At 39.8% G+C, this 24,679-nt stretch overlaps 1 protein-coding gene across 1 annotated transcript; it reads right to left on the reverse strand.

Moving 5' to 3' along the window:
• Nucleotides 1-2,417: 2,417 nt before the first annotated feature.
• On the reverse strand, nucleotides 2,418-22,816 carry LOC135198935 (uncharacterized). Its single transcript, XM_064226853.1, has 6 exons — nucleotides 22,593-22,816; nucleotides 21,579-21,841; nucleotides 4,213-4,509; nucleotides 3,830-3,931; nucleotides 3,141-3,336; nucleotides 2,418-2,701 (listed from the first exon to the last, which is right to left on the reverse strand). The coding sequence occupies exons 1-6, from the start codon at nucleotides 22,814-22,816 to the stop codon at nucleotides 2,584-2,586; spliced, it is 1,200 nt and encodes a 399-aa protein (XP_064082923.1). The 3' UTR covers nucleotides 2,418-2,583.
• Nucleotides 22,817-24,679: the final 1,863 nt, after the last annotated feature.

Below are 24,679 nucleotides of genomic sequence, written 5' to 3' on the forward strand. Positions count from 1 at the left end.
GGTTCCACCCACATAGTTTGCGGGGAGTGCTGTTTCTCGGGTCCCCTGGGGAATAGCGACGTTGTGGTGTTTCTCAACGTGAAAATGAGTTTAGAAATGGATTTAAATTGAAATATATATCACGCAAATAGTCAAATAAGCGCTGTCGTGAATTTATGTATGACAATTCACAACTAAAGAGCTTTAATTTCTATTTGAAACTCTGAAGTCCTCTACCTGACGTGGTTCATTTCAAGTTTCTTTGGTGAAAATGTCTAAAAATGGATTTGGGTGGGAAAATATGTTATATAATCAGTAACTATGTGTTATTTTGAATTATTAAGTAATACTTAGGCAGTTAAAAGATAGAATGTATTTCTTAAACTGCAAAATTTCTGGTTTCTTTCTAGTTTCTTTCGGTGATAATGAGATGAAAATGGAGTTATTTTTAGAAAACCTATTAATTAACTTCTTAAATAATCATTTTGTGCATAAATATATTTGATGGAAATATCAAATGTTGTATTAAATGAGCGTTACTGTAAATTTACATACAATAACTCGAAACTCGACAGTAAAAAGCTAAAATTCTCGTTCTTAAGAGATACAATACTGCATCGATTGTCATGTGCACAAACTGTGTTTATAAACTAACCATATAAATTCCTTTATAATCATAAATACTTATAATAATTAATTAAGTAAGAGTTATTATGAATTATTATTATAAGTATATATGGAATGGAATGTATAAAGCCAGAAAATCTATATCTAGCCATGAAGATCTGGGCCCAGTCGAGTGTGCGCGTAACTGTGTTCGTGGGACTGATCGCTCGATCCAAAGTGGAAGTAGTTAAAGAGATTATCATCAATGTCATTATAAAGGACGGGACGATCATTCAAAAGCGAAAAAACCGGAAAATAAAATTTCATTACAAATATAATATACTTTTTCATGACAATTTAGCGTGTGCGTGCAAAATTGTAGGCGTAGTTAACGCCGATGAACAAAGGAATCAAGAAGAAGAAGACCAGGAGGATAGGGATGAAGAAGAAGGAGCGGAGACGCAACTATTTTTGTAATTGTGGAGTGATCCCATAGGAAACAGGAACCAATAGGCCTACCTACGATTAGCAAAAGGAAGCTCGACACCAGATCGCCTTATAACGGCGATTCCAGTAAAAAGCCTTCAAAGGATACCCAGGCCTACTCGAAGGTATTTAAGACTATGGCCACTGAGATGATTAGGCCTAAAGGCATTCGTCACGAATTTTTGTAATCCTACAGTTTTAGGGGCCCAAATTCACTGCCCTCTTCTATGTATGTCTAAGTTTTCTCTCTTCTATTCAGTTTCTTCTTTCTACAGATTTTCAAAGAAGTAATGTGCTAAAAAAAAAATAAAGTTCACGTTACAATGAGGTAGGAGCAGCGGCCCACGAAACTTTAACCAGGTCCGGTGGCTGACTAAACTATATCGTTGCCAGACGCACGTTAATGGCTAACTTTATCTTTAAATAGATAGATAAATAAAAATTCTTAGGCTAGAGGGCTGATCAACGTGCGGATTTGCAGCCCTCTAGCCTCATAAGTTTTTAAGATGTGAGGGGGGGCAGAAAAAGCGGGGATGGATAGACAAAGCCGGCACCATAGTTTTCTTCACAGAGAAAACTAATAAAATGAAGCGTTTGTCTGCTTACAGAAGCAGAGATTTACGATTTTCTGACAGTTTTTGGTTTGATTTGCGTTCCCTCTTTAAGGAATCTGCTTTTGTACACTCTCTTTTCTGTAAGAAGATAGTCTGCTGTTTTTTTTTCAAATTTTTTCCCACGATACAATAAAAAATACTTTATAAATCTGTAAGCTGATCTTGACTCGCTGTAATGCCGGGATTTGAACTACTGAACTGTAGAGTTACACAAATTCTATAATCCGCAACAGTTTGAAAATCAAAATCATACAGGGCTTAATCGTACAGAGTAGGCCTATGTCAAAATTTCACGCTATATGTAGTTCAGCATGTAAATTATCTGTTTACATTAGGTTTTCATCAAATAAATAATTTCGTTTTCTATCTTAACTCTTACGTTTTCTGTGGTTTGAATGATAAGAGTACCTTAACGAGATATCAAGAGGATAGAAACCCAACTTCATGATGAATGTCTGTCTCTTCCTTACGCATAATGGGCAGTATTGAACGCTACTGTGGAGAGAGAGAGAGAGAGAGAGAGAGAGAGAGAGAGAGAGAGAGAGAGAGAGAGAGAGAGAGAGAGAGAGAGAGAGAGAATACTGTTATAGGCTACATAATACATAAAACCTCTTACCGTAGACGTCCATAGGCTTAATACTACTCGTCTACATAAAGAAGATAATTTAACTCTAAGGATATATATACCAAATGCTGTACTTATGTTGAAAATGTTTATTAAAACGTTCTCTCTCATACCAATCAGGTACACTTGTGTTTTCTTAGGTCGATAAGTCGTCAGTTTAAATGTATAAGCGTTTTTGTGCTTTCATTTGAACGATTATAAATTATATAATATAAGCGTCATACCATTTGTCATTATTTACAAAATCTAAATAACGATAAGGTGTGTCATCCGTCACGCGGGAACTTGAGAACATCTGATTTGATTCAAGTAGTCCAAAGCCTTCTGTCCGCACTTGTACACGAGCTGCCTCTCGGGAATTGGAATCAGGATTCCTTTTTTGTAATGGTGCCTGGAATGACAAGAGAGACTTATTGTAAATGTCTGGAATAGCTTGTGGTATTTTTAGAAATGACATCAAAGTGACCAGAGAGCTTTTTTGAAATTGCTTGGCATGTCTTCTCGATTTTCTGATGTATGACTTTTGGACGCTTTTAGAGAATAGGGAAAGTAATATGAAATGTTTCAGATGAAGCTTAAGCTTTTTTTTTTTCTTAACTTGATATATGCTTTAATTTTGGGGCCTTGTGGCTCAGTTGTTAGAATGATAAACATCAAGAAGACCCAGGTTTCGTTTCTGAACCAGTTTTGTCCTGGCTAATTTAAGCAGTAAGGTGCAAATCAAATAATCAATCGACTATTTTGGGCTACAACCTAGGTGGCAAAGGGCACGAATGAGGCTAATATTCTCCTCACCCCGAAAAGCAAAAAGGTCTTTCTCTGAAACTTACCTCAGTCCTCTGGCGAAGTTATTGTAGGACAAGTCATTCGAGTTCTCGTTCCTCGATGCCCAGAGCTGAGCTATGACCTTCGGGTTTCTGAGCCTGAATATACCCTCCTCTTCGTCCTCCCACCCGATGATGGCCGGGTTGGCCGTGGGGTGCACCAGCAGACGCATCAGGAACTCCCAGTTCTTGGGGCCTCGAACTGCAGAAGAAGAATGAAATAGTTCAAGCTCAGGTTTACAGAGATGAGTCGTATTTCAGGATTATCAAAGATTTTGCCCGAAGGGTAGAAATTGGAGCAAGATCAGGCTGAAGGAGTTGAACAGCTGAGTTAGAAGAAACTTAAGGGAACAGAGAACAGGCAAAGACCCTCTTAGACGGGCTACAGTGTGCTGTTTAGGGCCCACTGTAGGAAGTACTCTCTACAGTGGCGTCTGAATCAAGGGACTCCAATTTAGATGGAACTTGAGGGAACATCGACCAGACAGAGAACCTCTATGATTGACTACAGTGTACTGTTCAAGGCCCACTGTAGTAGGTACCGTCTACAGTGGGCAAGAACTGACAGACTTTATCAGTGAAACAGCCGTAGGGCATTCATGAGTTGAGTGGCGTAGCTTATAAATTACAAATCTAATCAGATTCTCACTATTAGAAAGGAAGAAGAAGAAGAAGCAACTGGACACTATCCTCACCTCTGTGCTTACGGGATGCATTCATCTTGACTAAGACATCGCTGGCTGAAATCTGTTGGGAATCGACTGTGGCCGTTGGTCCAGCAGATTCCAGTTGGTCGTCTGCAATCAATAAGTCAATAAGACAGAGATATTCACAGATATATATGTTCTCACAAGTATAGGATAGAGTAAATCTAAGCCGGGAAACCAATTGTTCATCAGATGTATGTACGAAAAGGGTCCCCTAACTCTAAGTTCGCAAAATTCCTTCAGATTTAACCTCAGGCAGCTCTAATTACTTTAGAGGATTATAAAAGTGTCCCTAAATCTAGATTTACCAATTTCCTCCAGATCTAGCCTCAGTCAAATTGTTAAAATTCCGTTTGATGATGATGACTCACCTGTAGCTGGCAAAGCAGGCTCCTCGAGGAACAACAGACCGCCTGGAACATCGTAGGGCGACTCTCCTATTCCCCCTCCCCTCTCACCCAGATGTCGGAGGACGCTTTCCAATGCAGGGTCTTCGAAACAGTCCTGGACTGCCGAGGTGTTTGGGTCCAGTGAGTAATGCGGGGCCCAGGTTCCATCTAGGGATTCATTGGTGGTGTACGGGGCATCGAGAGTGCTCGCTCCAAGGGTGGCGCCGTAATGCCCATACGTATCTCCTGTGTCCCCGATAGTTTGGTATCTTTCCAGATCTGGTGTGCAAAATCAAATCATTTTCATTAGTGTTATTTTCATTGTTATTATTATTAATACAATGCATTACTACCCTAGTACAAGTAAGCTTATATATTAATATTTAACTTATATTTTACTTGATAATTAATTAGTTAATTCATGTGCTTTTCTAATAAGTGATTTCCTCTTTCTATATAATTTCCTTTGCCTTCTGTGGCGTCTTTCTAAGGAACATAATATTCTTTGGAAGTTCCTTGAGTTTCAAGTCAATGGTCCCCTTTGGAGGACATGTTCCAATATCTTCTAAATGTAATAATAATAATAATAATAATAATAATAATAATAATAATAATAATAATAATAATAAAAACTAGAGGCTGAAGTAGCTCCAGGACTCATGCAGAAGTGTGTGACCCTAGAAACGGTGCACATAGTAAGAAAAGTGATGGACTCCTAAGGAGGCAGGATGCAACCCGGAACCCCACACAGTCGAATTGGAGGACTGTGATAGAAAAAAAAGGATAAATAAAATAATAATAATAATGATAATAATAATGATAATAATAATAATGTCATTTAAAAACACTGCTGTGTAGCCAGAAAATGTCTATATAAATCAAAGAACAAATCAAATTCAGGTTAAACTTGATTAGCTAAACAGAGTAGTATAAAAGCCCAAAATAAAAAGGCTAAAGGAATAAGATAGAAAGCCAGGCAAAAACCCTTTGCGCTGCTCATAGTTCTCCATAAAGCCACGCAGTAGGTGGTACTTCCAAATTTGAGGCATTCACTTTTGTTGTTCATATAGGATGAAGTTGCTAGCTCCCAGCCCTTCCTGGCCTTCAAATAACTCGCCCAGGAAATCAATTCAGCTTGCATTGCATGAAGTTGCCGTAATAACGAACGACCTTTAGCTTTCAACTCGGCCAGGGATCGAACTCGTGGTATCTGGGCTTGTTCGGTGAGAATGCTGTCAATCGTAGCACAGGAAAAGTCATTTCAACATATTTTCGTATTTTGAGAGGTTGGTAAAAAACGCGGGAACGAGAACTTCTTGAAGTAGTACTACAAAATTCGGATTTGAAACTCTGACGACATTCCCGTTTTTCAAAGAAGTTTTGAAATAGACAGTGAAAATTTTCATTCTTACCAGAGCAGTTTCAAATCACAATTGTTTGTGAGTCAAAGTTCCGAGAATCATGTTGTCATTGCAGAATTTTTTCTACATTTTTCAAAGCATGTCTTGAATAAAAACTGAAAACCGTTACCAGAAGCAGTTTCAAAGTGAATTCGTTACCGAGTGCATTTCCGATAATAATAACGACGTCATATAATTTCAGACGAGTTTTTAACAAGTGGTAACGACCCCAATTGTTCTGCTACTGTTCGGCTGTTTAAGTCCAAAGGTAATTCTGATAGTTCTCCATTGTTGAACAAACCCTTCTGTCCCTCTTATCAAACATCCAACCACTTGTCCTCCGAGAATGAAGGAAGGTGGTCTCTTTGAAAGCTAAATAGATTCGATATGATGTAAATATAAACAAAGGTTGGCCACAGCTACTCCCCTTGGCAGACAGAGGACGTCATAACAAGACTATAAAACTTGTAGTTTGGTTTTAACCTTGAGTGTGCGCGTGTCTGTATGAAATCGTCCGTCCGTCACGCCGCTGTTTGAAGTGTACTTATTTTCCTTCTATCCAGACACTTCGTTAAAGTGTTTACATACTTTATTTGAACAATATATTACGAACAGATTATCAATCAAATCATATAGATATTGTAGTTTTTCTCACCAGAATGTCTAGTGGATTCCTATAATGGAGCGACTCATAAAGTAAGTCATCGTCGCTTCGAAAATCATTTTTACAACATTGACAAGTCTTTGCATTACGAATGATGTCATTATGAAAGGGAAATGAGTGGAAACAACAAGAATTTGCAAGGATAATGAGACGAGATGAGTAAGGAGAAGATCCAGGTCAGTCCCAAGGCCTCAAATGTACCAGTTCAGTGGCCTTGAGAACTCGGGGATTGTACCGAAATGCAATTTGGTTTTTCACTGATTAATCTTATGTTTTCCCCAGTTTACAAATGTTTAAAAAAATAGGCCAAGGCCTGAAATCTATTCGTGTGACTTCGTGTATTTAAAAACAGGTTAATATTGATAATATAATAGCTGGAATAGGCCTAGTTAAAATAATTGTTTTTATCCACTAAAGAAAATCCTTCCCAGCTTAATTAAAGAATGCACTGAAAAAGGTTGGCCTGCGCCCACAATCTATGCGTGCAGGTGACATCGTATATTTGAAAGTAGGTGAATATAATGATGTAATGGTTATAATAGGCCGAGTTAAATTCATTTGGTTTTTATTGGCCATAGGAAAAATTTTTCCCCGGTTAAAAAAAAAAAAAAAAAAAAAAAAAGGTAGCCCTATGCTTAACATCTAGGTGTGGTTTTCGTGGTCCAGTGGTTACTAGCCTTCCTGAATACAGCCCGCAATCGATCCTTGACGGGGAGGGAGGGGGTGTTTAATAACTCGTGCTTATTGATTGAAAAACGGAGCATTTTACTCATCAGCAAATGGGATATTTGTTGATACTTTGGCAGCTACAGTAGATTCACATTAACCGTGCATTGGACGTATCCCTCAGGAGAGGTGGAACATACATCCTGCTTATGGGAACTTTCGAGGGAGACTGAGAGTTTCCAGCCCTGTGATTGGCTTATCAACAGCCAATCAGGAGCGTAGTAAGGGACCGACCTAGACATCAAATGCACGGTTAATGTGAATCTACTGTAGTCGAATACGGTGGATCGAAGCTGTAGGGTGGAATAGGGCATGTTGGGCCAGCAACCGCATCCCATATGACCGAATGCCTTAGGCTATGACACAGCTGGGGATTTGGGAACAATGGTCATAAGTCACCGACCAAAAAATAAAATTATTCATACACACACACACACACACACACACATATATATATATAATATAATATATATCTATATATATATATAGATATATGATATATATATATATATATATATATATATATATATTTTATTTGTGGCTTACCTGATAAATGGGATGGTTGGAACCCGTTGCCGGCGTGTAAGGGAATTTCTGCTGAGGTAGTGTATTCGGTTAGTTGGCTGGCGTCTACGTCTCCCCCGAGATGCTGATGGGTGTGGTGGTCGAAGTTCTGGGACCAGACTTCGCATTCCTTTGGGAGGAGGAGAATGAAGAGAATGAAACGAAGGTTGACTAGGTTTACCAGTAAGAGCTCTCTCTCTCTCTCTCTCTCTTTCTCTCTCTTCTCTCTCACGTTGTGGATGGCTGGCTCTCTCTCTCTCTTCTCTCTCTCTCTCTCTGGGGCTCTCTCTCTCTCTCTCTCTCTCGTTGTGGATTGCTGGCTCTCTCTCTCTCTCTCGCTCTCTCCCCGGATGCTCTCTCTCTCTCTCTCTCTCTCTCCACGAGTTACCGAAAGGTATCATTAAAATTAGATAATTGATCTGGCTTCATCTTGAATAACCAAGATGGCGCCTCATGATTGTGACTAAAAAGAAAAGAAAAAGAAAAAAAATGGGTATCAAAATATGATGAAATGCTGCTATTGTCTCCCCCTTCCCCCTCCCTGCTCGTTGATTCAGATTTTCTAAAGATAATATTCTCCTCGCTTCCCTTCGTTCGTCTCTCTCTGATGTAGAAACGGACGGCCGAGAGACCTAGTACCTGCAGTTACTGGGGACAGGATGCGCAAGTCTTAATTTTCCTAGTTAAATTCCTCCTGTGTCTCCCACCCCCCCCCCCCCCCACTGTTCCCCGTCGCGTGCCCTGTTAAGAATAGGTCACTCGGGTCAATGACCACGTGGAGGGTAGGGCCATCAGTGTACCTCATGCCGTGCAATGTATAGGCATTACGGAAGGTTCTTTGCAGCGCCCCTTCGGCCCCTAGCTGCGACTGTTCTCATTCCTTTTACTGTACCTCCGTTTATATTTTCTTTCTTCCATCCTACTCTCCGCCCTCTCCTAACAATTGTTTCAAAGTGCAATTTTTTTTTTTTTTTTTTTTTTTTCTTATAAAAAGCTACTCACCTCTTCCCACCAGTTGGAGGCTGAGTCGTGTACAGTTCCTTCTTGATTTTCGACCTGGAGGGTGTCATCTTCTGAGTCTTCTCCATCTTCCAGGTAGGTCTTGCACATGAGGTCGAAGTCGACGTTCCCGAACCAGTTGTGGTAGGTCGACAGGTTCAGCTGATTCGGCTCCATCGCTGGCGAAATATTCGACAAACTGGATTTCAGTTTCTGGAAACTTTTAGACAAATGTCACGAATTTCGGGCGGGTTTAACAGCGTCTACACTCGGTCAGACTGGAATCAGATTAACTCACTGAAAGGGGCTCTCAGTTCCTGGAATCTTGTATCGTCCAGGCGACAAATATCTGTGGTCTGTCAAACTGGAACCAGACCAGCTCACTGGAAGGACTCCTCTCAGTTTCTGGAGACTTGAGTATTTGAGTAAAATTTTCCTTGAGCCCAACACTTTCTGAGACCCGATGCCGAGGACGAGCGTAGGACTTCTGACTTCTGCTGGAGTCACACCTGGGATTATATACCTTATTTCGGGAATCTCCCTGTGAGTCATAGCTATGAATGACGTTTGCATCGCTATATATGTGTGGTGTTGCCTCATGTTAGGCAAATGGAAGAAAGGGCTGAAGTCACTCCAGGAGAAATTTCAACCACGGGAACATCTGCGGACAAACCGATCATCTCAATTAATACAGTCATTTCCCGTGATATGCTTCTCGATTGACAAAAAGACCACACAAAGGCGATATGTTGGCACAGTTAACTCTATCCGGAAGGTCGATTAAAATGCAGGAGGCAGTTCCTTACGGATACTCTATTTGAAGGCTTGGCATCTTCTCGGATGGGTGAACACCCCAGCCCCGAATGCCAGATGCTAATACACTCCCTGAATCCCTGGGCATTCGATTAACGCTGGCTGTGGCCAGTCCTTGGACTGGTGACCACAAATACGGGAGGGCGTGGTTCGAGAGAAAACGATCGACCATCTGTGCAAAAGTTGGTGTGTCAGACAAGCTTAACAAAAGTGTTTGTGTGTTTGTAATTGTGTGTGCGTGTATGCGCGCTTGCTTGCGTGACGGTCACAATGCACAGACACGGGGATTCACTGGGTGTCTGGGCGTAAACGGGCCAATTATTAGGCGCGACAGTTTCCAAGCATATTTCCGGAGGTCACGTATGACGGCTTACGCCTGGGAGAGAGAGAGAGAGAGAGAGGGGGGGGGGGTGCGAAATAAGAGAGAGAGGGGGAGAAGAAAGAAGAGGTGGAGGAGAGAGAGAGACGGTGGGGAGAGGGGAAATAAGAGAGAAGAAAGAAGAGAGAGGAGAGAGGGTTGGGGGAGGAATTAAGAAGAAGAGAAAGAAAGAAGAGAGAGAGAGAGAGACGGGTGGTGGGGTAAATAAGAGAGAGAGAGAAAAGAAAGAGTGGGAGGGAGGGAGAGAGGGAGGGAGAGAGACTGGGAAAGATACTTTGTGGCAATTATACCCTAATTGCGATTTTCTATAACCCGATTTTCGGCTCCCCAGGTCTCATTGTAACCCATTATGACCCACTGAAGCTCGCTCAGGGCTCCGAAGGCGTGTTGCAAGTCTCTCTCTCTCTCTCTCTCTCTCTCTCTCTCTACCTTATTTCTCCATTGATCAAAAACACCAATTTTTGTTATCTCTCTCTCTCTTACTCTCTGTCTGTCTCTCTCTCTGGTGATTTGAAAACTGTCTAGGATCGGTATTTCAGGGAGCATTAAAATCACCCAGGGAGAATTAAAAGGATTAGGAGACTTGCTAGTCCATCCAAGGCGACTCATCGTGTGCTCACTTATCTCTAGGAGCAGGTTTTACTGTTCATTCACAGTCCTAATGATTTTGTCTAGCTTTCTTTTCAACTCTTCCACACTGTTGCTGTTTACAATTTCTGGTGGCAGTTTATTCCAGGTGTCACATATCCTGTATGTAAAGAAGTTCCCACAATGGGATGTGTTGTATCTCTTCAGTTCTAGTTTACATCCATTATTTCTTGTCTGATTTTCGTTTATTGTAAAGAGGTTACCATCTAATTTTGTTATGCCTTTCAGTATTTTAAATGTTTCTGTCCTCGCTTTTGTCCTGTTTCTAAGCCATACATGTTCAGGCTGTCTGGTCGTCTTTGGTAACCTACTTGCCTGATTGATAGAATTAACTCTGTGGCTCTTGCTTGTACCCCTTCAAGTCTATTTATGTCCTTTCTTAGTGTTGGTGACCAAAACAGTACTCCATATTCAAGATGAGGTCTTACTGTTGATGTGTAGAGCTGCAGCACAGTTTCCTTGTTTCTGTATTTGAACTACCTCTTTATGTATCCCACTATAATAGATTCACAATCAACCGTGCATCTGATGTCTAGGCCCGTCCCTTATGACTCCTGATTGTCTGTTGATAAGCCAATCACAGGGCTCGAAACTCTCAGTCTCTCGAGAGAGTTCACATAGGCCAGGATGTATGTTCTGATCTCTCAGTTGTACCTGCAGAAATGTAGTGTTTCCCTGTTGCATCACTATAGCTGGTTCACTTAAGGTAGATTCTTGGATGAGCCCTATTTTCACGAGACGTTTGTTTGGCGGCCGCTGATTGGCTGGTACCAGGAGGTAGGCAGTTCCCAGCCAATCAGCGGCCGCCAAACTAACGTCTCGTGAGAATAGGGCTCATCCAAGAATCTACCTTAAGTGAATCAGTTATAAACATCTTCAAACCAATGATTTAAGAACTATATTGGTATAAGAATTATGAAGAAAATCCTAATACATAATAAAAAGCAATAATGAGAGGAATATAGGAGGACTGATTGTAGGAAAGTAAAATCAGTAGGTTAAAGAAATTCCCTCTTACCGACGACAATGAAATCTTAATCAATATTCTTTCCACCCTATAAGCCTGAGTACACGAAGATAAGAAATGAGAGAGAGAGAGAGAGATTAATATTTTTAATCTTTTGCTTGTTATTTTCATATTGATAGCCCTGTCTATACATTTTTTTGGAAGCATTGTCTTCCATGACATTTAAGCTACGAAACTGGATGAAACATCTTTATTTCACTATAAATATTTTAGCATTAAGTTTACTGAAATATATAATTCTTATATCATTATAATCCATAAATCATTGGGCTGAAGATGTTTAGTGATGAAATTCGGAAACACTCCTTTTCTGCAGGTAAAACTGAGGTGTAATGAAAGTTATAATGTTTGAAAGAGAGGTCAGAACATATATCCTGCCTATGTGAACTCTCTCGACAGACTGCAAGTTTCCAGCCCTGTGACTGGCTTATCAACAGCCAATCAGGACTGTCATAAGGGACGGGCCTAGACATCAGATGCACGGTTGATGTGAATCTATTATAGTTTCTGTGCTTTTTTTCAGCTTTTATGCATTGTTTTGGGGATTTTAAGTCCTTGGGAATAATGACTCCAAGGTAGGTTGGCATGAGGGTTGTTTGTTCCTACTTGTAACAATTTACATTTATCCAGGTTAAAAGGCATCTGCCATCTTTTTGACCACTCTCCTATTTTCCTTAGATCATTAAACTTTCTCCTGTCTCTGGGTCTGCTGGATTTACACCTAGTTTGGTGTCATCTGCAAATTTGGCTATCCTGCTAGTTAATCCTACATCAATGTCATTAATGTAAATAAAAAAACAAGAGCGGGCCAAGGACAGAACCCTGGGGAACTCTGCTTGTCACATCTGCCCATTCTGATTCTTAATCATTTATTACAACTCTGTTTTCTATTAGTTAGCTAGTCTTCGATCCAGTCTGCTATTTCTCCTACAATTCTAAAGCTCTAACTTATATCATTAGTTTCTTGTGTGGAACTTTGTCAAAGGCCTTTTGGAAATCTAAGCAGAGTATATCTATTGCTCTACTACTGTCGTAAATACCTAGCATGTTATGAAAAATGTATGATAGGCAGGATCTGTTATGTCTGAAACCGTGTTGGCTGTTTAACAACAGGTTGTTTCTATTAATGTGATCCACAATTTTATCTGCAATTATGGACTAAAAAATCTTACAAGGGACTGACGTTAGACAGATTGGTCGATAATTTCCTGGCTCTTCTCTTGGACCTTTTTTGTAAACTGGGGGCACATTACCTAGTTTTCACCCTTATGGTGCCTTTCATTGTTCTGCACTTTTTCTGTAGAGTTGATACAGGTGAGGAACTCCTCTTTTAACTCTTTAATTTCTCCCGGATGAATCCCATCCGGGCCAGGAGATTTGAACTTGTTGAGTTTGTCTATTTAGTTTTTAATGTCCTCTTCTGTAAATATTATTTTGTCCAGTGGTTGTGCCCCTTCATATTTAATAGCTGGTTTAGGGATTGAGGCAGTGTCTTCAATTGTGAAAACACTAGTAAAAAACTTATTCAATAACTCTGGTTTTTCCAAGTCTGAGTTCCCCAGGTTTCCTCTATTCCCATAAGGGGTATTCTGTTGTTTATTGGTTTCCTATTATTAACACGAGGAAAGAATTTTTTCTGGGTTTTCTCTACAAACTGATGCAATTTTCTTATCCTTATTTATCTTTGTTTTTATTACTAATTTGTCCACCATTCTACAGAGTTCTTTATGCCTGCTTTCTTCTTCTGGTGTTGGGTGTGGGTTCATGGAATTGTGTTAATATGTCTCACTCTCTTATTCTATTTTTAATTTCTCTGTTGAACCACCTAGGCTGAGGGTTGCCATTTGTTAGTATTTGCTTTAATGGTATATTATATCTAGAGCATTTTCTGTGTATTCCTCCAGAAAGGCTTCCCCGTACTTAACATACTCCTTTAGTTTTCAATACTTTAGGGCTTTTGCAGCGTCCCTTCTGCCCCTAGCTGCGACCTCTTTTGAATATTCCACTTTATATTCGTTCTAACTGTCTTTCTACCAACTTGCCATCCCACTCTCTGATTTATTTCATCTAGTAAATGCGAGGACTTCCACCTGTTACATCTATTACGAATAAAATTAAATACAAATATATAAATAAATAAATAAAAAATGAAAAAATGAAATATATATATATATATATATATATATATATATATATATATATATATATATATATATATAATATATGTACTGGTAATCTTCTTAGGCACGAAGATATAGTAATTCAGTTGTATTCCACATAGGAAAATGAAAAAAGGTATATCTCAGAAAATGCCCAACAGTTTCGTCCTCCAATGGACCTCTTCTTGGAGCGTTTATTAATAAACGCTCCAAGAAGAGGTCCATTGGAGGACGAAACTGTTGGGCATTTTATTTTCTGAGATATACCTTTTTTCATTTTCCTATGTGGAATACAACTGAAAAATATATATAGTAATATATTATATATATATATATAAATATATTCTATATAATATATATATATATCTATATATAATATATATTATATATATATATATACATATATATATATATATATAGATATATAATATATATATATATATAGCACATAGACATAAGATTAGTGTAAGAAACTGACAGCTACCTCATGCGTCAGAACAGAGGCTTGGAACCTTTTTAAATAACGCAGGGCGGACGCTCGCAGGTTTCCAAAGACCAGGATTGGAGGGATCCTGGGGCAACCGAGGCTGCAGAAATGGAGTGTTACTATTGTGCCCCGTTAAGCTAACTCCTTTGTGTAATGAATGACCACCCCTGCAACCACTACCCTGTGAGTGAAGGCTAAACTGTTCTGAGGTTGCCTTTTGTGCCTTGTTTGAGTCCCAGCCAACTAAAACTCCAGACGAGCCTCTGTGCCATTGATTGTGGAACTTCCTACCCGTGGTGTCTGCTGGTGTGGCCATTGTGGTCATTCCTTGGGGATTTTCATGGTTGGAGGAGAAGCAGTCAGGTAATAAGATTCTGGCTGTTCATGGATGTTGGATGTTTAGCAATTTAAGGGATGCTGCTGCTTACTTGGCAAAATTTGCTTAGGCTAATTGTGTTGCTCAGTTAGGAGCTGCGACACGTTTGGGATCATCTAACAACAGGGAGACCATATGTTAGTGTGGCAGCGATAAAAGGTATCCTGGCGACGAACTATGGAGAACTGTCCATGGATAAGCGGATGGGGTGACTGTGGGAGTACTCAACCAGACTCCCTTTTTTTCTTTCCAACTGGTCACATTAGAAAGAATATTAAGTTGAAGTTCAGATAGAAATATGGAAACTGAGACACAAACAGAGTTGACTCAAGTAAAGTTAAAATTAAAGCACACATATACGAAATACAATGTAAACAATTGGTGCGTAGACTACAAAGAGGCATGCTTATCTAGGCTAGGTAGTCTTAGTGTCTGTCTCTCCTGTCAGCGAGAACAGGAGATAGCTACATTGAGGAGGGAAGTAGAAGAAATATCAAAGGAACTAAAGGAGCTGACAAAGGATAAGCTCAAATACAAGAGAGGAGAAGACAAGATGGAAAAGGAAATTGGAAACCTAAGAAGAGAAGTGACAAACCTTAAGAGAAAGAAACATGAATTGAACAACGACATAGTAGAAAATGGAAAGAGTATATTGGAAATTAGAAAACAATTGCTAAGACTAGAACCATGAATGTAACTGAAACAAAAACTCAACAAGGTACCAAAAGAGAACCTTACAAGGATTGATAGAAATGACGAATTCAAGAGAGCTGTTGGTAGAAGAGTGATAACAGCCAGGACATATAATTGTCCCCCAAAAGGGATAAACTTATTGAATAGATTTGCGGTGCTCTTGGATACAGAAGAGGAAACAACCTTAACTCTAGTAAAAGATCAGGGGTTAAATTTTGTGGCCAAAAATAGAAATACAAGAAAAGTTCATTCTTACTCAGGTGCAGGAGCAAAGAAGATAGCCGAGGCAGTGAAGAAAATCAAAGTGAAAAGTAGAAAAAGTGCAATCATAGTGCAGGGAGGAGGAAACGACTTATTTCTGAAAGATGGAAGAACTGGCCAGACAGAAGGTCTTGTAGCCAACCTGAGGAATGTTGTAGAAAACATCTGTGAGAAAACCGATAACGGCATTCTTATAGGACTTCTGTCCAGAACCAATGTAAGCCACTACTCTCTCAGCACGGTAACTGGAATCAATGACAGACTGGAACTAATATGGCATGAAAAGGGTGTCGGGTTTCTAAACTTTTGGGACAGATTTGTAGGGAATAAAAAACTATATAAAAGAGATGGAACTCAATTAAATTTGGAAGGAGCAAAATTACTTAGAACCTTCTAAACAAAAACCTCTTGAAACACCTCAGCGAACTGAACACTCAATGGATGAAGTCGGAAAGCTCCCAGAATCTGGTTAGTAATAGCACTGCAGAAAACAGTAACAGTGAGGGTGCGTCCACACCAGTGACATGTTGCTTGGAGACCAATTGGAAACATTGTGGGGGACACAGTAGGAGACATCCAGATACAAATCTCCTGATATGTATGGGGAAATATCTGTCACAGTGTTGAGAGACATGTCGGCAATTAGAGTCGACTTGGTGAAACTGTCCACACCATGTCTCCAGAAGTGGCAGACATGTCGTCGTGTGACAGGATGCTTGCTGGCAGCTGCATCATTTGTTGTTTTGTGTGCCCATCGGAGAAGAAGAAAACAGCGTAAAGCATGGATAAGACCATCGTTATTATGCAACAGGAACGGCAATGTCAAGCCAAGCATCTGACCTCTTTATGCAGTTCTTGTACAACATATGGCTTGGTTGCCACAGCAACGTGTGGCTCTGATAACACTAGATCAACTGCAGCGTCTTGTCTCTTGCCCACTCCATGTTGGTCTGTTGGTTGGTGAGAGGTCTCTGACGACATCACTTCGTCCACGCAGGGTTGCCAACATGTCGCCCAACAAATCCGTACCAACATGTCTGCTACGATGTTTCACTACGATGTTTCTCAACGACTTAACAACTTGTTACCCCAATTGTCAGTCTTAATGTTCTCACCGTGTTTTGTCACTGGCGTGGACGCACCCTAAGGGTAGTAAACTAATAAAGCCACCGAGGACAAAAGAGAAGACAGAAGAGTCCCTCAGAATGGCACAGTTTAATGCACAATCAATTCGGAACAAAGCATTGGTGGCAAGTGAGGAATTAGACATAATAGGTATCACAGAAATATGGATACAAGAGACAACAAGAGACTTCGTAGGAGAGTACCAGTTACCTGGATATAAATTGTTCAAAAAGATAGTCTCAATAAAAAAGGAGGAGGCGTTATGTTATATGTTAGGGACCACCTCAGTCCAATAGAGTGTAAAATTACTACTATACAAGAAGTCTAGGGAGGAAGCTAACCCTAATACTAGTGTATAGACCTCCCCACCAACTACAAATGTCCAGCGAAGAGCTGTATGCACTACTAGGACAATAGATAAACAACAAACTGCATAATAATGGGAGTCTTCAGTGCAGCAGTTCACTGGAACACGATGACCTCCGCATCAAACGTAGAAGGAAAGAGACTCCTAGAATTGTTAAAAAATGAATTTCTCCACCTATTGATTGCCAAACCTACTAGAGGAAACAGCATACTAGACATCGTCCTATCAACAGAAGAGATAACCTCGTGTCTGACCTTTTAGTAGGTGCAAATCTAGGCAAAAGCGAGAGAGAGAGAGAGAGATGCGAGGAAACATACGTATAACCCTATTATACCTGTGGCCTAACACATTAGACTGGGGTTTATTTTACCTGTAGGAAATAGGTCATGTGCATAGAACAAGTTCTATTTTCGTAAGAAATTCGTCCAGTTTCAGGGAAGTGGTGGTAGCCGGGGAAGGGGGCCCAGTTTCCACAAGGTCTGGACTTTGGTAGAAGATTAAACGGCTAGGAGCGTGACGTCACAATAACTACAGTCAGGCTACGTAACCTATTGCAATCCTGCCTTTACTTTCTCTTTTTTTTTCTAAGTACTCTAAGCTATTCGATAATTAAAGTAATAGTCAGATGAAGGTTCTTCATTCTACCATGTTAAAATGAATAATCATCAGAGAAATCATTAGAACGTTTTCGCCAAATAACATTGAAATGATAGGAAACCTTCCTTTGCTTTCTTCTTCTTTTCCGTTATTGAAGACTATTCTCTGTTTCTTCAGGAAAATAATATATATAAAGAAAAACTATTCCACTATATTAAATAATCATGAGGGTGTTCTAAAGAACATTATACACAACAATGTAAATATATTTTTAGAATTATACACATTTAACATATTTCCATAAAATCACATTTCGCAAATATTTTAACATCATATTTCTAGTTATGTCGGTAACTTTTTCATCTTATTCACCACTCTTCTGGAACAACTACTGTGTCTGTTCAAATCTCGAATTCTAAAGAATGTCCAGCAACGAACAAAATATTTGATGACTTCCGGACTTAATTGGATGTGACTGCTAATGAGAGCCACTAATTTCCTTGTACTGCTGTTAAAGCATCCCCCCCCCCACCCCCAGGGTGAGAATCAAACATCTTATCCATACACTTCAAATGATCAAGAACACTAGGTTTCAATAGTTTGCCCTCTCCAAAGTTTATGGCACCTGTCTATGTGTCGTCTCCCTTTGTTACTTCAGCTCCTAAGTGTTCCAGTTGTGGAAACATGCAGAAACCGACAACATATCGCAACCCTTATTCTTCTTCTGTGGCATCTTCCGTTGTTTGTTCTTCAGCTTTCTGGTCTTTGAAGTCGTCACTTTGATCATCCTAATTAAATTCTGGTGAGCAAAGTAAAATCGCTGATACACTGGGCTCTCTCTGCAGAGATTTTCCTTCGTCTTCGAACGATGCGTCCTGCTAAAGTATTTCCAGCACCTTCTCGTCGTTTTGGGCAGGCCAAGGGTGGGAAGTGGCACTGGCAAAAATTTTACACTGGGTAACAACGTCAACACTTCTCTTGTTCTTAAACGTGGCACAGATTTTGAGTTACGTTGTAAGTTACTCTCTTAATGGATTGACGTCAGAGCTAAGCTGCCCTTGGGACATAGAGGGAGGGAGAGGTCGAATTCGGATTTAGGAAAATGACGACTATGGGAATAAGAAAACGCCATTATTAATCAAAATAATGCAGGATTGTGTGGTGCATTTTAAAGTATGAAGCAAGTAGCGTGAAGTGCGAGTACTTTTATTTGAAAAAAAGGATATATATATATATATATCTATATATATATATATATATATATATGTGTGTGTGTGTGTGTGTGTGTGTGTGTGTGTGTGTGTGTGTGTGTGTGTGTGTATTGTTAATATAAGGAGAAAATTATTTAGCAAGTGCAGAATTTCTTCAAGCACACAGACACACACATTTATATATATATATATATATATATATATATATATATATATATCTATATATATATATATATATATATATATATATATATAACACATTTCAACATCGCCTTAGAGTCGACCTTTCAGGAAACGAGAGCACACCTGCAGGCTCAAAGAGCAACGATGAAAAATCCAACAGTGAAAATGTAACATCCGGCTCATTTTCCTTGACTATACTATTTCCAAACCTTCCCTCTTATCCAGGATGTGTTCAAGTTTTCCTCCTTTGCTACTCGCTGGGATGGTTACAGATGTCTACGTGTTTTCCCTCCAATATGTCCCTGCTTTACGTATGTATACATGTGAGGATTGATTTCCAGTTCATGCGTCATTTTTTGACATTAAAAGTAATCCCAAAATGAACATGGAAAGACCACACTAGATTATTTATTCCTTCTGGGATATTTAGGGTCGAAGAGAGAAAGTTTTGTTTATTGTTTATCAATTGCTTCAATCTAAATGATTTCTTGTTAGTTTCAAATTTAACAATTTTCTTAACCCGGTCAGAATCATTTTTGACCTGCCGCCTTTTTTTTTCATTGTTAGTTTCATTTTCACCATTTCATTCGCTCAGTTGAAATGTTCAGTTTTATGAATTTTCTCCTGAAAAAAAATTGTTTTTATATAATTTTTTAAAATGATCTTTCAAATCATTTGAAAACATCAGAGGGTTAACAAAACTAACCCTTTTTACTGAGCAAATGAACTTGTTAAACTGAAACTAACAATGAAAAAGAATGAGATCAAAAACATTTTTACCGGGTTAAGAAATTTGCTCAAATTGGAAACTGACAAAACTGCCTCCTACGGGGTGCTGCTCTAGGAGCAAGAGCCCGTGCTGGCATAAGGCCAGCTTAATCTCAAACAACAACAGTCCTCCGTCAGACCTTCTAAACTCCCGAGACTTCTTAGAAGGACCATCCGAGCCCGATCATCAAACATACCAAATTACAGCCCTCCAGTTGTTGTTGAAGACTAAGGCCGCCTTGTGCTGGCTGGCTGGGGCTCTTGCTCCTGGAGCAGCCCGTAGCTGGATTATCTGTAAAGATACAAAACCAGTCCTTCTGACAGTAGTTCTATGCTGTTTGAATAGCGCGTCTGGCAAGGCTGCTGAGGCCAGAGCGCCTCAGTGGCGTGATCGGTATGGTCTTGGCTTGCCACCTCGGTAGCCGCGAGTTCGATTCTCGGGCATTCCATTAAGGTGTTAGAGATGTGTATTTCTGGTGACAGAAATACTCTCTCGACGTGGTTCGGAAGCCACGTCAAGCCGTTGGTCCCGTTGCTGAATAACCACTGGTTCCGTGCAACGTCAAAACACCGTACTAACAAACAAACAGACAAGGTACAGGCCAGCCCACCATCGTGGGACACGACTCGCACAGCATTATGCCGAGACCACAGAGAGATAGAGAGATAGATGGGTCTATTTTAGCCGACCTTAATTATTGCGATGCGCAGAAACCTCGACGGCGCCGAGGAAACTTCAGCGCATCTGTTACTCGCTGCTGCGCAACACCTGCTTCAGATCGTGGGGCGTCTCTCGGGAGCCTTTGAATGACGTCAGACGTCAACAATGACATTAAATGTTCTTCGGGGGAGGTCGCCGCTGGGTCGGTGTTGAAGGTCACTCTCCAATGTGACCTGACACTAGGAAAACGAGCTTATGGTTGCGTTATGATGAGTAACCACTCTCGTGCTAGTTTATGTTTTTTTTTTCTCTTTTTTGATTGTCAGTCTGTCTTATGCTTTAGTTATAAACTGCTGTTTTTTCTGCTAGTTAGAACTTTGTTTCTTACTATTTTGCTGTTTTTGTCAAAGAAGAACAACGCATTCACATGCGTTGTTCTTCTCTCCGATAACAACTTTGTCTTTCGCTCTTTGTTGCTCTGTGAGATGGCTGTTTTTTGGCCAGTCCGTCTTCCGTTGACGTCATATCATCTGTCCTCTACGATGAACGTTTTTTTTTGTATTACTACTATAATTCTTTAGAAGGACTTTCTCTCTCTCTCTCTCTCTCTCGCTCTCATAATCCGCTAAGAACGTCATCATTCCTATATCTCGGAAAGAGCGCCCACCCCACTTTCCTCTCCCTCCTAAAAAGGTTACATCGTCACTCTTTTACCCAGAGGGCGGGAAATTCTACGTCTGGGTCCAACTCCCAAACGTTCATGTACGTTATTCTCGGCCCTTCTCTCTCGCTCAAGATAGATGCGGGGGCGGGGGCCGGAGTAGGGGGTATGCGTAGGTCCTCGGTGAACTCACCCCACTACATTCTGGCCTGGGTTACCTCCTCAAGAGTTCCCAACATATACGTGTTTATCTCCTGCTTCCTACGTCATCGTCTTCAACAACCTCTCCTTTGGCCGACCTCTGCCCCTCCCCCCCACAACCCACATACTCAGCGACCTTACTTTCAAACGCTAAGAATTCATTCTTCGACGTCACTGTAGTGCTGTATTTACCTACTGCACCATGACTCATGGCCATAAATAGAAATACTCCCAACCAGTACCTCATAGATTCTGATTTTTGTATGAGCAGGAAAATGGCTATGATTCCAGATATTTTTAAGCACTCGCAAGGCCTAATGAGCATTTTTTTTTTTTACTTTAAATTCTGTGCTCAGAGAACCATCCTTATTTAAGTACCTAAATACGTAAACTTATCCACTTGCTCTACAACCACTTCTTCAATCAGACAATCCTGCGCACTTTCAATGTTCATCATATTCACGATTTCAGTTTTTCCACTATCAAGAACCAAACCAACCTTTCGACCTTCACTCACGAGGCAATCCAGCGTTCTCTGCATCTTTTCTGGTCCCTCGCAGATGAAAGCTGTGTCATCAGCATAATCTAAGTCAAGCAGCTTCACATTTTCTCCCCAAAGCTCACAGTGGGCCAGAATGGGACTTAAAGGGACAAAAATACTTTCAGTGCCAAAAACTAGCTTTATTTGGGATTAACATTATTCTAAACCATTATAAAAGGGAAAAAAAATATCAAATCAGTACAAATCGGTAATTTTGAGCACATATATTCTGTAATTTGGTAATTCTGTAAATCTTATTTTCTTGGGAAATAAGTGAACTCATGGAAACTAAAGCAATAATATCTTAATTGTAATACATTTTGTGCAATAGCCAATAAAAAACATAAAAATACAAAAAAAAAAGCTTCCTTTCAAGAGATGACATCATTGAAATAAGGTAAAAGCAAGTAAAATAAATGATTTGAAGATGATAAGGAATTCAAGAATAAATGCTAAAAGGAGAAGCCATTTAGCCTATATAAGAGAAGCGCGTAAATGATCTTCAATTAAGGTACAAGTCTCATTATGTTTATGGTCCTTCACTTGATATTTCAGAATATGTAATGAGGAGCAGTCGAGCTTCATCTGGCAGATCTTTCTTAGATGTGTCTTTTGTCTGATTTCTCATTGATGTTATTAGGGGATCGGATGAGCAGAATAACCGGCGGATTAAGTCCTCATTAGTTTTTTTTCGGGATATTTTCCGGCAAAATGATTCTCTGAACTTCTTAAAGTCTTTGTTTTTGGCTTCTTGGGCCTCTTTGGAGTAAAGTCCAATTGGCAGATTAAACTGTTCAAGCACTGAACTTCCATGAATAAGAATTCTATGCAAACTCTGAGGTATATAATACTAATTGTACTCTTCCACGTAAATTTTAGCGGTATTGATGCAGAAGGATTTGAATGCTGTGACATTTATATCAAACCCAGATGATAAAGTACACAAGATGATGTGCAAATTCTTCAGCAATTCTATCTTAATTCCAAGAATTTCACTTGATGTTTCAGCAAGCTGAAAAAATCTTCTAGCTGTATTTCCATCATTTGATGTCCCAAAGTCTAACTGTTTTGGCATATCAATCACTAATCCTGTCCTATCACGAAAAGCTTTTTATATTTCCGATTTGTGCTGATGAACCTATGCTTTTTCCTCTTTTGTTCTTGCCTGCCATTTCTTTATTGGCAACTTGTATGACAAGTGTAAGCAACATTCCATAGATCTTATCCAAGCATGTAATGTTGATAGTCCATACATGATGCCATCATTTCACAGGGGTCCCTTTGAAACTTTCTCTATGTCATTCATTAGCTTAGGTGATGCCCCACACAAAGAACAGCATTGCATTGAGTTGGTGACAAGGGATAAAGAAGATGCCACTTTTCCATCTATCATTGTAATGCTCACATCATGAATGACGCTAACATCGTTTTTAACTTGAGTTGGTCTAAGTATATGGATAGCATTTTTCAAGTATTGCTCTTCTTCCACTAAAACCTGTGAAGTTTCCTTCATGAATTTGAACCTTATAGGTATACAAAAAATGGTGATGAGGGCTTATTATTTTTCCATAAGATAATTATCTCATTGGCTTCTGTCTTTCCACTCAGCTGTAAAGGTACCATACAAGTAACAAATAAACAGGACTCGAAAATGACATCTCGTTCTTGGTTATCACTTCGAATCAGCTTGTAAACACCGACCAGTTGTACCATCAAATCCAACTTTACAAATTAACTTAAACGGTTTTATTTCTAAATCTGTTTCATTCAAAGATACTACTTCAAATATTCTCCTTGTTGCGTGGTCTAATAAATCTTGTAAGGTCACTTCTGCAGAATAATTAGTTACTAACCAATTTTCAGGCGAAGGTAAGCACTCTTCTTCGGCAGAACGAACATTGTTGTAAGAAGGAAAAACTTCTGATTTCTTCTCAAGTGTTTTATTCCTCAAATTTTGATAGCTTCTTTTTGAAAGGCCACAGTCTAAGATCAGTGCCAGAGCTCCATTTGCAGAAAAGAACACTGATATTTTCTGATGAAGTACATTGGTTTTCAGTAGAAATTTTGGCTAAAGATTTAGCCATTCTTGATTGTCCCTTCTTTCTTAGAACTCTTGATGTAGCATATGTGAGCCTATGAGGAGATATGTTAACAAGCGCTGCAGTTTTCCTTCGTTTTGTTTTCTCGGATAAGCCCTGAAAACTCTCTGTTGTAGGTCGTCCTCGAAATTTCTTAGGAGTTTCATTTTCTGTGTTTTGATACACTTTAGCTTCAAGCCAACCTTCTACTTATTTAGAAATAACTTTCTGGTTCTGTAAACACTTCTCCACTTATTTCTTAAGTTTTTCTTTGTCACTAATGTATGTATTTTTGATTTTCATGACCCTCATGATAATTTGGAAAAGTCAAAAATTTAATTTTGTCCACCTGCTGGCCCACAGTGCACAGTGTACATGCAGTAGCCTTCCTGAGGGCTGAGGGGGGGCGGTGGCTATTTGAAATCGTCCCCCAGGCCCCAAAGTGAGGGGGGAGGGCCCAAAATGCGAAATTTAACCATTGCTGCTATGGCAGGACAAACTAAATCTGGTGTAAATTTGGATTTACAAGTGCCTTTAAAATGATCCTTCAATTGCTCATATTAAATTTCCCCCAGTTACTTTGGCTCGCTTCGCTCACCACCCCATAAGAGGGGCCCCAAATGGGACTGTGCCCCCCCCCTACCCCCCACGCCTCCCAAAATGTCTAGGAACGCCCCTGTGTACATGCATCCGTTTCTCTGTTGACCTTTCTCATAACGTCATCTACGACCAATACAAACAACAGAGGAGATGGAATGTCTCCCTGAATCACACCAGACTTAACAACTTCAAATGGATCACTCAAACACCCATCAACCATCACTTTACAAGATGTGCCTTCATGCATGTCCATTATAACC

This window comes from Macrobrachium nipponense, chromosome 25 (assembly GCF_015104395.2).
Source record: "Macrobrachium nipponense isolate FS-2020 chromosome 25, ASM1510439v2, whole genome shotgun sequence".
In the NCBI taxonomy this organism is placed as follows: Eukaryota; Metazoa; Arthropoda; class Malacostraca; order Decapoda; family Palaemonidae; genus Macrobrachium; species Macrobrachium nipponense.